At 31.9% G+C, this 15,390-nt stretch overlaps 2 protein-coding genes across 8 annotated transcripts in view; one reads left to right on the top strand and one right to left on the bottom strand.

Moving 5' to 3' along the window:
• The window catches only part of bsk (mitogen-activated protein kinase dJNK), a 230,256-nt gene extending 223,967 nt beyond the window's left edge, over positions 1–6,289 (top strand). For all 7 annotated transcript variants that reach the window (XM_088232614.1, XM_088232611.1, XM_088232615.1 and 4 more), the window contains one exon: positions 728–6,289. In XM_088232614.1, the coding sequence (XP_088088740.1) occupies positions 728–886 (159 nt within the window). In that variant the 3' untranslated portion in view covers positions 887–6,289. The remainder of the gene's footprint in view (positions 1–727) is intronic.
• Positions 6,290–10,030: 3,741 nt separating this feature from the next.
• On the bottom strand, positions 10,031–10,970 carry Taf9 (TBP-associated factor 9). The gene has a single exon (XM_088232626.1). The coding sequence runs from the start codon at positions 10,812–10,814 to the stop codon at positions 10,110–10,112; it is 705 nt and encodes a 234-aa protein (XP_088088752.1). The 5' UTR covers positions 10,815–10,970; the 3' UTR covers positions 10,031–10,109.
• Positions 10,971–15,390: the final 4,420 nt, after the last annotated feature.

Raw genomic sequence — 15,390 nt, 5'->3', positions numbered from 1 at the left:
CAGAAGTATGTGAGCACTGCGGTGAATGAGCTAAGATTTATACTGTAGTGTATTTCAACCAATATCAGTATGAATTATTTGTGATAATTTAGTTCAATTTTGTAAGTACATATATATGCTCGTCATACTATAGTTTTTCTAAGAATGATCCCCTGACATTTGGGCTTCCATGATGATAATATTATCCAATTCAGAATAAATTAATTCATTGAGAGGAACTTAAGCGACATTAAAACTGTTTATGGCAAAATGGCTTAAAAAATTATATCTTGTTTTTTTTAAATGTAAAATGACTAAGAGTATGGTTAGTGTTAAAAAAAAATCACAACTAAATGAAAAGGAAATAAGTTATGTAAATTGACAGCTCGTGAAAATTTGGCAGTTGTGTTCCTCTTGCACAATTTTTTTGTTAAATGTAAATTTAGTTCCCGGCTTTAATATTGGCGTGAGAGTTGGTGTGGCTTAAAACTTGGGATTTTTTTTCATCTGCTCTGATTAAATTGATCTCAAATGTCACTTAAACTCCTATGGCTCTTAGCATCTCATATTTAAAGTTGATTTATGGAACTAAAATTGACAATAATACGTGGTTTCGATTTGGGAGTCAACACATTCTCAAATAGAACTAGAGGCAAACGTTCTTAGAAAAATTGTTCTGTAAGTTGGATGTAGTTAGTGTGGTTGTGGATTAGTCGAATTTTGGGTTAATGCTGGATGTTCTCGGCAGCCGGCACCGGGGCCGTACGACCACAGCGTGGACGAGCGCGAGCACACGGTGGACCAGTGGAAGCAGCTCATCTACCAGGAGGTCATGGAGTACGAGGCACAGCACAATGCCCAGCCACAGCCTACTACCAGCGCTACTCCGCCCGATCCCCCGACCTAGGCCCGCTCCCAACTCATCCACTGTTACCGTGCATAATATCACCCGTACACAACTCGCGCCCCCCAGAAGTACACTGTCATTAAGTCTTAATTTGGCTGTTTTAAGTTGTGAATGCAGTTTAACCACATTTGTTATTATTATTATTATTGTGGATAATTTATACAGCGCCATTTATGTGAAATCACCTTAAGGGCGCTGTACAATAAAAATCCCAACACGTTTTGCAGCTACATAGCACATTAACTATATAAGACCTGGAATACGACACATCCTGCAGCTACAGAGCACATAGACGGTTGTTTTTATCTTTCTTAGGAGAACACTTGTATACCACCCTCTCTCGCTCACACACACACACACACACACACACACACACACACACACACACACACACACACACACACACACACACACACACACACACACACCCACCCTGCTTTGACATACCAACTAAAATGACATTTTATACCTAAGCATTATTCTCTTTAACTGTTGTTTTGATATATTTGTTGTGTTGTATTCTTTTGCCTTCATAAAATATATAAAATAAAAATATCTCTACGATTTTTTCTGAGCGAGATATACCACAAACTTAAGTATTCTTTCAAATCAATCGAGTAAAAAATATCAAGGTAAACACTGCAGGGATGTTATCCTTTTTTCCCTAATTTAACAATCAAACGAGCAAATACTACAAAAAAATACTAGACATTATAATGTCAATATACATTAAGTTACAAGCATTAATACATTTTCAAAGTTTGTTGCTTTCCTGCAAAATAGCCCATTTAGAAATACCAGTGTTCTTTTGGGGGTGTGAACTAGAGAGGGAAACCAGGTACTTGTAGATTTACAAAACTCGCTCTAAAAGCTATTTCTATAACAACAATGGACAATTTATATGTATGTAATGTCACTGTTTTATGACAAATGCGTCACAATGGTTTTAAAAGCCATCTCGTCATGCCCAAACTGTAAAAACTATTTGCTTTTTTCAATGTACACTCATCACGGACTGTTCACAGTGAGGTGTTCTTTTTTGTGTTTGTTTTTGCAAATAAATGTATTATTATTACAGATAACCACCATTTTCGTAATAAAATACCTCAAGGGCGCTTTACAAAGTTATTCAATGATTATCGATTTTAATTTGACTTAAAATTTTAGTAAAACCGTTTATTTTGTCATCTCACTCACATATTTATTCATATGATTGTGAATAAAAAATAAAGAAATTTGTGAATTTGAGCGGGTTTAATCTGTTTTCATATTTCAACGCAACAGAGTGGGATATGTAACTCAATAAATGTTTTGTTTCACAGATTTTATGAAATTTTCCTAAATGATACTCATTTCCTTGCTGTCAAAAATTTTCCATGGAGCGAGTTATGTTAATCTACGACTCAAATATCATATCTCCTTTCTGTTCTGAATTCCCTCCAGTCTCTAATTACATATTAAGTCTAGTGAAAGAAGACAATCTCTATCAGTGTTTACTGCTGAATTATGCACGGTCAATATGTTGATAAACTCTGCGACTCTTCATTTATGAAGTATTATTATAAATAGTCACTGTTGTCTGTTTTCAACACTAAAATTAAGGTGATTGCATAATATTGTGCATTTGCACGTCAATAACTTTTCATTTAAAAAAGTCTAATTATGCTACTACAAATTGAATAGATACTTTTTAATTCTTGCACCTATTCAAAGGTGTAATATACGAAGTACTCCGACAGTATGAGTTCTGAGCCAATTGATCATTGCATGTAAATGTATAGAATATTGTTTTACTATAAAACTCCAGTTAACTCGGTTGAGTTTGAAGAAATGTGAAAATAATCATATTCATGTATGTATCTTCCAGATCTATCTACACCGAGTATTTTGTATGCCTCACTATCATAATGAATATATCTCGCATTGTTATTTTTTGCAATAATATATTTTTGGCTCTGTGTATAGTATTTATTGTACAAGAGAATTGTACTGCCTCGGAGACATGATATGTATCCCGTATACAAATGTGCCGAAAGTTGATATTCTAGCTGTTTATCTTCCTTGAAAAGTGTTAATAACGAAGTCAGATATGTGACTTGTAATTTACGTTGCTTTATCGCTGGGACTGTTTGAAATATGTATTTATTCGTGATTATACTTTACTTGTAAGCATTTTAGAGAATAATTACGCAATTTAATTATTTATACTGTACACGGATAGACTATAATATTATAGTAGTTTTGATAAGTGTTTTATTTATGTGTATTTTATTCCAACTGGATTTTGTTTTATTTCACAAATCAATTTTGAATTATTATACATATTATGTACTTCATTTCCAACTCTCAAAAATATTTTTTCATTGTATATTAATTTGTTAATTTTAATAACATGTGTTTTTTCTTAGTGGAATGTTGGCAATATTTTATTTAGATTATATTACATAGAACTATATTTACTATTGTTATTTTTATTCTGTATTTCTAAATACTGTTTCTCAATGGACCATCTAAAAAAATATTTTCTATTACAAATTTTAATATTTTTAACAAAAATGGAATTCAAAATTAATTTAAACATTAACATTTTTAGTAGAAGTTGCAACATTTTTCGATTTTTTTGCTATACCGGATATTAAAAGGATATATTCATATATTTTGATTTGTGAATCATTGGTTTTAGTAGGCAATATTGATGAATAATTGTATCATGTATTCCCTATAAAAAGCTGATGATAATGTATTCAGCAAATAAAATCAGATGTAAGTACATAGTGTGTTTAGACATGTGTAAATAAGCTTACAAAGTAATCTAGGTTATGTTACATTGTAATCCGTTGAAATTCTTGAGTACCCAAATGTAATAATTATATCAATCAACAATATTCCTATACCGCAGTAGCTCTTGTTCTAAACCTGGTATAAAAGTCACCAAAGCATTAATATTACTGATGAAAAAAATAAGAATTTTCCCCAAGAAAGCACAGCCAACTTAAGTATCAATTAATTATATAGTCGGAGATGGAAATATGCAATAATTAGTATCCGTTATTATGATGATGCTAAATTATAATTAGAATGCATTGCGAAAAATGTAGAGCATCACTTCCATCCGTTTTCCATAAATTCTGATTTGTGATTGAAGTGCTCATGAGTGCTTTATGTAATATGAAGTGAAAATATGTAGATCAGTGGCGGCGCAGAAAATAGTGTGAGAACTAAAGTGCAATTATGTTGAGAAAAGGTTTCGCTGCATATTGACTACTCCACTTAATACTAATTGATTGTGTGTGTGAGGCACTAGTTAGTGAGTAACGCGGATGTCAGCAGAGAGGACTCATTCTCCTTCTGATATCTCTCTGTGAATAAGTCATACCTAACTTATTATAAAATAGGTATTGCTAATTTTAACAATCATAATCATGTGTAAATAAAGTGTAAATATTTTAAATTTTAATTCTTATAAATGAATAAGGCAATTGTTTATTTTTCAAGTTTGTACATAAAGTTACAAAACATGTTAAACATTAAATGGCAAATTTTATAGTGACAGCGCAATATTTATAACGTAGTTGCAGATTTATATATTACTTATCCTATGCATCAGTCCGTTCCAATTTATATAAACTATACTGATTTAGCGAAATTAGGATTTATAAGTTCAACATTCATTGTTACAATACTTTCATTTGATTATTACAACTTCATCCTTATTTGATAAATATTAAGAATATTAAGTAATGTCCAGAACCTAAAAATATTAACAAATGTGATTTTAAAAAAATAAATCCAATATTTGTTACTAAAACAGACATAAAATAGCATATACATTGTATGTGATGATTTATTTTACTGCATTTTCATAAATAATTCCATTTTTTATAGGCTGACTACATATTTTTATTTATTTTAGATGTATTATTACTAGTTTTTTTTATGTACGCAATTCCGGTGTTCGGTGTACTAACCTCTAGGGAGTGTACTAATTACCTGTAAATTAAAAGCAATAACATTTTCGTAACTTTGATCGTCAATATAATATGTATTTGTATAATGTCAGTCAACTTCCCCAGAGGTTACCGTAGTTTCAGCCTCACGTTTCCAATCCATCCAGATTGTAAAGCCTGGAATGACTTAAAAGTATTTTGCGGAAAACTTTAATTTGTACGTAGTTTTTATTAGCGGATAGGAATATTGTAAATAAATATGAATAATGATAATTGTACATTTATGCTATGGACAAAATAGGATTGCCACAATGCTTATGTAAATTAGCCAAATTTAATGATTTGACCTTCTCACTTTGATTGACTTTTGTAAAATATGGATTACAGAATATTGCGTTGCCGCAGAAGTCTGGTCACCGGGAACAGTGTCCTAGCCATGTTCCTCGGGCAGACTATAGTAGTGCAGTGTTGATACTGTGATTGCTTAATAATAGATATGTCTCAGTAATGTGAGGAACCTTAGATAGAACATAGACAGTCCATCTCCTGCCTCCTATTTTGTTGTTCTGTTAGAAATACAATGTTTTCACATTCCAATCACTAACGTGACTAATTAGATTTGAAGTAAAGCGTTAACATTCACCTTTCTTTATTTCTTGTCATGTTTTCCAACTATCATTAATTATCGCTTAACAATTTGAGCGATTACTTACTATCGCTTTTTCTAAATACATAATCCTTAATGTCTCAATTCTATATGAACGGAAATGATACTGCTCAATTTCTATGCATATGGATGAAATCTTTCTATGGATTGTTTTTTGGGTTTTCATAATAATAGAGCGTAATTACGAGTAATATAAAATATAATTTGAAATATGTAATAACCTTTATATAAGTTACTTTTAATACCGAAGAAAATCATGCCTGTAAGAAACATTTTGATACATCTAGCAATTGTACGTCCAAGTTGTCCAATTTAATAAATATATCTCATAATTATAAGATTACTCTAGCTTGTCCTGTATTACGACATCAAATGAATTTGTTTTGTTTGTACGAATTGCCGAATTGCTCTTCGGGCGTAGATTCCTGTGGAACCGAGGTTACATCTCGTAGTATGAGAGCGAAGGGGAGATAATCCCTGTCTTACAACTAGAGGGAATACTCTCATTGTGGATATTAAATGATTATCTTGACTATATTTAAGCGCATTGTTTCAAGTGTATGTACTGAGGAGTGTGGTATTTTAATTTGACTTAATCTGTAATTCTGTCGGACCACTACTCTTTATGCAAGTAACTTGTTCAGAGAGATTTACAACATGTATTTTAATATGTAAACCACAGTGGAAGATTTGTTTTAAGTTGGTGTTGCTGAAATAACAAATGTACAACATTGTGAATGGACGGATCCCAAACATTGATGTTTAAAATAAATTAGTTAATTAAAACAATACTTCTTTTATTTTTTAATTTACTAATATCCTACGAAAATTTATGAAAATATAATTTACAGCACTTGATTCAGGGCTGTAGCCAGACTCTGTAATCAGGGCAGGTTTAAAAAATGTAAAAGCAGGCTGAATTTTATACACATATACATATGTATAGGAAAATATCATTATCATCACCCGTCCGCACCAAATGGTGCATAGGGCGCTGCATAGGTACACTAAATGCAGCGTATATCAATCATATGTTACATGAAGGTAAGTTGATCAGCCTTATGCTTCAAGTGCCAGTCCAGGAATGTAAAATATTGCAGTGAAGAACCACATTTTTTATCAATATTTCAATGGTATTTTCCGAGATAAATACATAGCATTATCTCGTATGTATATAGAGCATTCTGCAAGTTTGATTTATCTGTAAGCAATTTTTATAAAAAATACTGTTTTTCTTTGCGATATATACCGCAAAATGCAAGTTTATTAAGAACCAATTAAATCTATATCTATAAGTTTATGAATGTTGTCGTTAATAATTTAATTAGTAAATTCATTTGACTATTTTCATCTCTAATTAGAACAAATGTTACTTTTGTACTGCTTGGACTCCTTTACTAACTAATAACTCATTAATGTGGCCTAACACATTGTGCGCAAAATGCTGGAATTTGTTCTCCGAACAGCTAAGGTGTTCTTGAATACTCGTGTTCTTAGGCTTAGAGAACCCTTGTTTAAATCAAATAAGAAATAATAATATAATTCAACTGCCATACATTTTGAAATCAGAGATAAAAAAATTACCAATGAGGAGAAACTGGGTTTTAAATAATTGTACAAGAAGTTACCTGAATAAATACTACGAAACTCTTAAAATATTTTCAATCAATTATGTACAAACATTATGGCCTTAAATTTTTTTTTTTGTAAATTTCATAAAAGGTACATGTTTTTAAAAAATTCTATACAGATCTACTTTAATACATCTAGTAAATGTTATCACTGTAACTCTCCAAAAAAAGAGACCAACTCTTGTGCTCGGAGAGTGACTTACGCTGTTGTAGTTATTTATTTATAAGAGTTTATATAATTTTGAATCTATGAGTACTTGGGAAAAAAAAACATAGGATATATAAAGAAAAAAATATATTAAGAGTGTTACCGTGTTCATTATTAGTGTACGAATTTGTATCAGTTATATTTGATTTTGATGAGATATCTTGTGTAAGATTTCTTCCAACGTTCGAAAAGTATTCATTAAATATATTTGCAACTTTTGTGGGTGTTTATTCGAATGTAATTTAGAATCTTCATGTAATATTGTCTTTATTTCATTCTTTTTGCATGTTTTTTTATCTATTATTTCATTTATGATATTCCACACATTTTTTTATAATATTTTCTTAAAATAGTTTTCTTTTGTACATTTTATTATACAAGATAGTTTGTTTTTATATTTTTTGACATGTTTGCGCAAATTTTTATCATTTGGTTTTTTATAAGTTAATTTATAAAGCGTTTCTTTGTGTCTTACAGATACTATTAGACCATAAGTAATCCACACATACATAGATTTTTTAATTTGAGTATTATTTTTTTTTGATATTAAATATTTATATTAGTTCTTAAGATTTTATGGACCAACTTAAGTAAGCATCATTTCAACGGTAATCCATCACCGCTTAACTAAAATTGGACCATTTTAGAGGAGAGATGAAAATGATTTATTTATTTAAACATTTGGGTAAATCTTACTTTACAATTAAATACAAGGTTTATTTTTAGTTTACTAGCAATGTTTGAAAATATATTTACCGCTAAATGACATAACTGGATGACTTAGGCAGTGGTGGGTTGCCGTCGACGATAAATAATAATAATTTATTATGTGACCACTTTAATAAACATTTGATACACAACATAATGATGGTCTGATGGAAGATGCACGATCTTCAATTCCCGGAAAGTTCGACTAGAAATATGTGCTTTAAAGGGTGATTTTTACTAAATATAACATTTTAAAGCCCCTGGACTGGATCTGAATATACTACGGAAGAGGGCGGTATAATAGTATTCACAGTCTCGCGTCTGAGATCTAGAAACAGTTTTATTATAGCCACCTTCCCTATTGAATTCTCACAACGGAGAGAGGAACGGCGGCAACAGGATCTTGGAGCTAGGCCGTGGATGGATCCACATAAGGGTACACAAGGTGGCGAACATCTACCCTACTCCCTATAAATCGCCCTCAACAGGCTAAGGATGGATGTTACACAATGTAAAAAAAATCTACTGAGGGGGGGGTACCTCTCTTGTGATGATATCTAGTATGACTGCGGCTCAACCCAGGACGACAGCCACCTACTGACATCCCCGCTAATGGGAGAAGGCTGTAATTTTGGCAAATGACAAGGCAATATCCGTCGCCGCATATTGGAGTGGCAGGATATGATCCAGCCGGACACCTTAAGTAATAGTATTTATGAATATAATGCTATAATACTAAAATTTTACAATTACCCACTTATTAATTAAATACTAGCCCTTATCCAAAGAATATTTTGTATTTGTCATCGAATTAAAAGGTAATATGAAAGATTTTCTGAGTAATTCAATTTTTTTTATTTCTATTCCTGTTTTGCGGATAAAATATATAGTTTTATGTGTGAAATATAAGAAAAATCTAAAACGAGTGTTTAAACATGATAGCTTCTCTCAGGTAGAAAAAGTCAATCAAGTGGAGTAACCATGTAGGTGGTTTTACACTGCTATTTTTTAGTGTCCCAAGACTGACACCTGATTCATAAGACTGGTCAGAAACAGATTTTTGAGATAAGCTGCATTTGGTGTACCAGGGCAGTGTCTTATGCGCCTTCCAGGGTGGATAAGTGTATGATGATGACAATGTTTATAAAAAAATACATCCAGAATGAATAGTTGATAAGAATCACTAACTTTCAATTCCTAATTTATAGCAAGATATTGTATGAATGTAGAAGAAACAGTATTTTTTTAAAGTGACATGCCATACTATCCTCTCTGCCTACCTTTTTGTAGAAAAATCATAATGTTAACATACAAAGTTAGCTGTATTAAATTTTTATTTTATTCACATTTTTCTCATAATTATTTATTAATTACATTATACAAACATTTGTTAAGGACAGAGACACAGTTTATAGCGACACAATCAGGAACGACTCATGTCTGTGAACTTGCTCCGACTCGCTAGAAAATCCGTGTTGAGTCGGGGCACTTGTAATGCATTCATAACCATACATTCACACACACACATATACATATATATTCGCACATACATATTTATATTATATTTTATACATACATATACATATATATTAAGTTTATACACATCATTGATACTTTATACATTATTACATTTTACATTTATAAATACATATTTATCATTTACCAGTTGGTCCACATTTGATCGCAAAAATCCATTCCTGTTCGAGCAAACCAGTTACTCAAACCAGAATAATTTGGTTTATTTCGGGTAATTAAAATTAATTTTGTTACGGGATTGCTTGCCCAAATGTGGTAGTCAGCCTTGAGTGCAGGTGTTCTAGATTTATCTACACAATTTTCCAATATTTTTCAAACCACAAAAACTGTGCTTCTTCTAAATGAAATTTTATTTATATAAAATGTTTTAGTGAATTCAGTAAAAATAAACATTTTAAAATAAAAATACATATTATGCACATACCTATGTAGATGAATTAAATACCATTTCAATCATTAAAATTTATTGAATTCACCTTAATCAGCTAGATATAATTATATTATGTTTAGATTAAATAGTCGGAATCTAAATAACATCATAATCATCATCATCCCTTTTCCTTTTCATGGCCTGTGCATCGTCAGATTCCATCTTCACAATAGATTGCTGAGGAGTCGTCATTTTAGGAGCGGGCTTGGCAACTACTTTGCTTCCAGAACTGAATTTGAACACTGGCTTGGGAACATTCACAGCTTGAGTTTTGGAAACTGTAACCAATGTCGATTGACGCTTAACCACCATTTGTTGGTTGCCGCCTTTGTTTAGTTTGGGAGTTCCACCGCCAATAATATTCTTCATTGGAAGCTTCTTGGGCATGTGAGTTTTAATGAGCTTGTAATTACAAGACGACAGGCAATAACGGTCCGGAGGTAACCTCAAACCACAGTGAGGTTTTATCAATGGAAGTGGAGTGATATTTTTACTTCTCGCAACATCTAGCAATACTTCTCTAGGAGGAGGTGTAGTAAACGATTTGTCGAGCTGCATTTGCACAGCCAATCTGACATCTTCCAAGTCTATAACTTTCTTCTTAGCATGATTTGCAAACACTCTGGCATCGTCCAAGATACAAGTTACGTATCTGTACGTGAATTCCAAAAGCTGATTTATTACTCTCGGCTCGTAATCCACGATGCCCATATCCTTCATTATTGACATGATAACCTGAGCATCCTTAGGAATATGTTTTGTTTGTGAAGAGGCCTTTAATTTATCGGATTTCTCAGTCATTTTAAAGTTTTAATTACAAGTTAACTATTATTTTCTAATACTTTAAGTTTAATTTATAAACATATAAAATATAAATATTATGATAAACGTACGAGGGTTGATCGGCTCAATTTCGCGATTTGACACCAGTACACCAGAGATTATACACCCAGTACACCACAGAAATAAAATTGGATATATGGCTACTATACATACAATAGAGGTCATAGACTAGTCATGTACCCGAATTTCTAGATATAGATAAAAAGTGTATTTCTACGTTCTTGAGTGCATAAATTTTTTAGACTGTGTTATTCAAAACCGACTAAAATAAAAGTTTCTAGTAGGTGTTGAATGAACCAGTGGACAGAACATGAACAGCAATGAACACAGCGTTGCTAACTCTACCGATTATTCAGTAAACCTACTGATTTTAGGAATAATCTACCGAATTCGATGGTTTCGATTTCGATCCGATGAAAATTTCACCGATTTAAAAAAAATCTTGAACAATAGGTTCAATTAGGATATAAATGAGACAGTGAAAAAAGCCGGGTAAATAAAAGATAGCATTATTGCTAGTACATAATTACTTCAAAACAATAGCAAAAAACATTAGTTATATTTCCATATTATAAAGTATAAGCACTACCATTATAAATAAAATAAAAAATTACCATAAATGTCTTTTAAAAAAATGTAAAAGTACACCCAATAATCCTCACAAAATCTTTCAAACTTGGCAAACAAACTTCTGTTATACTGCGAACGCCTATTGCCGCATGTCGCTGCTTGCAGTGTCGATCAAAGCTAGCAGACTTTCTGTCTACCCACACAAATCAGTGTTGCTTGAAGCTTTGACTTCAAAGAGCGTGTTTTTTTGTGTGAGGCAAAATCAGACGCCGTACGGGGTAATTATAAGACAGTGCGCGGGTAAAAACGAGACTACCAGGACAAATCTTAACTCCTAAATGCCACAAAAGTACTTGAAAAAACTTAAACAATTTTCTGAAAATGACCTTTGCACAGCCTTTGTCAAGCAGCTGCTCAAATATCACTTCGTCAAGCAGCTGAATGATTTAAAATTGATAAACCACTCTTAAGTAGGCGATTTTCTAGTAAACCTCTGTCTAAACAAGAAAAAAAAACTACATTGAACGGAGAACAAGAAGCAGACATTTCATAAAAAAATAAGATTATGGCCAAATGGGAATTTGCATTGACAGCAGAAGAAATAAAATGTACCGTCCAAACACATATACAAGAAAATAATTACACTTTTCGATGTTTTGTTACTCGCGTGTTCCCTGTGATACTTTATGCTGATACATGAGTATTTAAAATAACCAATAAGTTGGTACGGTGATTTAACGTTAGTTTTGTAATTTTTATTTGTGTTTTGCATTTTAAAAATAAATAAAATATTTAATTTTAATAAAAACTATTAGGTTTTTTCTCATCTTCACATTTAAAAAGGTTAAAAATGAGACAGATTAGTTAATATATTTGCTCAAAAATTGTTCAAACCCTCGTAGTCGTAGAAGTACTATTAAACCTAATTGCAAATTCAACCAAACTCTCTCATATTGAAACTTTATCATCATTTTTCTCGTCAGTATAGCATAGCACTGCTGCCACAGTTGTCCTGTTTTTGCACTCCATCGTCTTTTTTTCGCCCCATCTTGAGGGTAGAATAAAACAGAATTTTTATTTTTTCCTCTTTAAATAGTTATAGTTGTCAAAGAAAATGTCTAATATAATAAAAGACTATGCTAACATATATATTTTTGTCTAAATATCTATACATTATACTAGATTTTTTAGTGAGAAAATATAAAAGATGTAAATTTCGTCTCATTATTACTCCTCCTGACCTTAGGTAATTTTTGACATAACTCAACCGAACCAAATAAAAACCATAACTTCCCCCCCGCCATTTTCCATGGGTTTTCAAACTGTTTGTAATACGCGATATCAGCTACTTATGTAGGGTAGACTGGATACGATTGAAACACGTCATGGTTGAAACATCTAAAATATTAAAAAAAAACAAGGGTCCTAAGCGTGTGATGTGGCTCTAGCCACCCCGAGTGTTCTAATTTATCACCAGGCGCGCTTGTACAAGCAATCAATATAGTCGTGTCTAGGAGGATTAATGGAAATTTTCACCTAAAAGTGAGTATTTATAAGCTTCTAATTTTCCAAATTAACATTGTCTGTTGTGTGTTTTGATAAAAAAAATCACATTGCTTAATTCAGTTATTTAAACAGTATTTCTAATACACTTAAATCACGTAATTTCTGATTTAAAACACATATTTTTGACCTTAAAGTAGATAACGTCGCATTGGTACGTTTGAAACAATTTGCCTGGGGACGGTCGTAACGTTTCAAACGTCTCCTACTATTTCTAATAGTGCAATTTGAGAGAGCAATTTAAATAAAACAGAGTAAATAAGAAATAATAGAGAAAAGCTAGGTTCAGATGCTCGGGAATATATCCATTTCATATAAATATATTGAATGATTCGGATTTTACACCTTTGTATGTCACGGACAGACCAAATCCAAATGCTTTTTGAAGCGGTGACGGTGAAACAAAGGCTCAAGATTCAGAGACTTTACAGCCAAGTTCTATGGCTCTAGCAGCTGGGTCTACTTTGGCAAAATCCGTTATTGTGCTGCCAACAGTAACGCCTCGTACTCAAAGAAGTTCAGAATCTGCACAGGCCGTTTCTATTGCAGAACCTATAGTATTTTCTCTCAAATCTTCGTCATTGAAAAATGGACTTTTTTGCCTACAGATTTTGATCCACCCGAGATTTCTGAGACTAATGATCACAACATAAAATTCTTGCCTGAATGCATAAGACCATTCTCCAAAACCCCACCTAGGAAAATGAATGCAAGAAGTACTAAAAAAAGGAAATTAACCATTTATATATGTAGGTAGATACTCCGGAAAAAGAAAACATATGTAGAGAAACTGAAGCTTTCTTTCTCTTTCGAAAGAAAAATATTTTATAGTATGATAAAAATGAACATAAATACAAAGAAGAAGAAATCAAAAACTGATAAAAAGACTTAACAAAAGGCCAAAACACCTAAAAGATCTCGAAGGAGTTCATCAAGTTCAGATGAAAACACTAGCAGTTTGTTGCGAAGAATATAATTCTAGTAAGTCGAGTGAAACATGAGTCCGGTGTATACACTATTTTATATAATATGTGGATTTTGGGCTCATTAAAAGTGCACTAAACAAGAGTTTGAAATATGTTTGTCATAACTATGAATCGGAATAAAGGGCATTAATGAATCTTTATTAACATACCAATTTTATTAATCAAATTAATGCTTGAATGTTGAGATTGGGTTGTGGTCCTGTGGTAGTATTATGGACTCACGGGCCAAAGGTCCGAAGTTCAAATCCCACTCTACCACAACTCGATTTCCATTTTTCCTGCACTCCAGTTATCTAAGACTTTTGGGAAATGGTCTGAAAAATTGAAATATTTGAGTAAAAAATAAGAACTCTTTACCATTAAAAAAAAGTTGATTATTAGAAATATTTAAAAACCGAAAATAATAGTAAGAATTTTGAAAGCAGAATCTTTTTTCTATTAAAACGGGGATAATTTTTCAAAACTTCTATTACTATTGATTTTTAACAATTACTAATGATGATCAAAGAACCCGGCATTAAAAGTGCCATAAGAAATTATGAAATCATAAATGGTATTTTAAGGATGTACTAGTTTTTAATTTGACATATTTATTGTCTTTTATGACTTGGAAAATTGCATTAAAAAAATGGTTGCAACATTTGGGGACTTACAATTTTAAAAATAATGTTTTTGTTGAAAATGCTTTTTTTTATATGTGTATATATTCAATAAGACATTGTGATGGTTGAAACATTGTTATGATTGAAACAAGCACTTTTGTATGAGACTTAATACTTCGTTAGTTTATTCGTATGCTATGCGCATGCGTGTTTTTAACGATACCTATTACGAGATTCGTTCAGGATACCAAAATGATTTTAACGTGGTAGAGAGGCCCACGAGAGCGGTTCAGAATACCACCCCTAGTTAGTATCACATTTGGACTGTGTAGATTTTATCATGTGTTAATGATTGGTATAAGTTAGAAGGCTGAAACTCATATAGGTAGTTAAAAAAATATTGTAAGTTCTTTAGTTCAAAGATATTTAAGCTTATAAATATGGATTATTTTATGTTACGAGTGCGGATTTCACGCGATCTCGTTACACTCTGTAATATCAAACGAAAATTATTAAGGCTGAATAAATAACTATAAATGTTCCATTAAATAATTGAGTGTTTCAGTCAATCCACCCTACTGTTTCAATTGATCCCAGTATGGAGTCAATTGAAACGAATTTTTCCATCTTCTTAATGTGGTTACTGTAGCTTAAAGCTTTAAAAACTGAAGATTTACATATTTTTTTTTACCTTTTTTTTTTGCACCACAACAGGCCAGGAGGCCTAATTACAGTGGTGAATTACATCACAGAGCACCCAGGCTTGAGAAAAATCACATTTGAATTTTTTAAGTTCTCATCGGGAATCGAACC

This window comes from Micrasema longulum, unplaced genomic scaffold, assembly GCF_059751315.1.
Source record: "Micrasema longulum isolate JH-2025_06_02 unplaced genomic scaffold, ASM5975131v1 h1tg001000l, whole genome shotgun sequence".
In the NCBI taxonomy this organism is placed as follows: Eukaryota; Metazoa; Arthropoda; class Insecta; order Trichoptera; family Brachycentridae; genus Micrasema; species Micrasema longulum.
Note: the sequence above shows the minus strand (reverse complement) of the source record. Positions and strands in the feature narration are given on the sequence as shown.

Coding starts and splice junctions, on each gene's coding strand:
- Taf9 (XM_088232626.1), bottom strand. CDS start 10,814: ATGACTGAGAAATCCGATAAATTAAAGGCCTCTTCACAAACAAAACAT.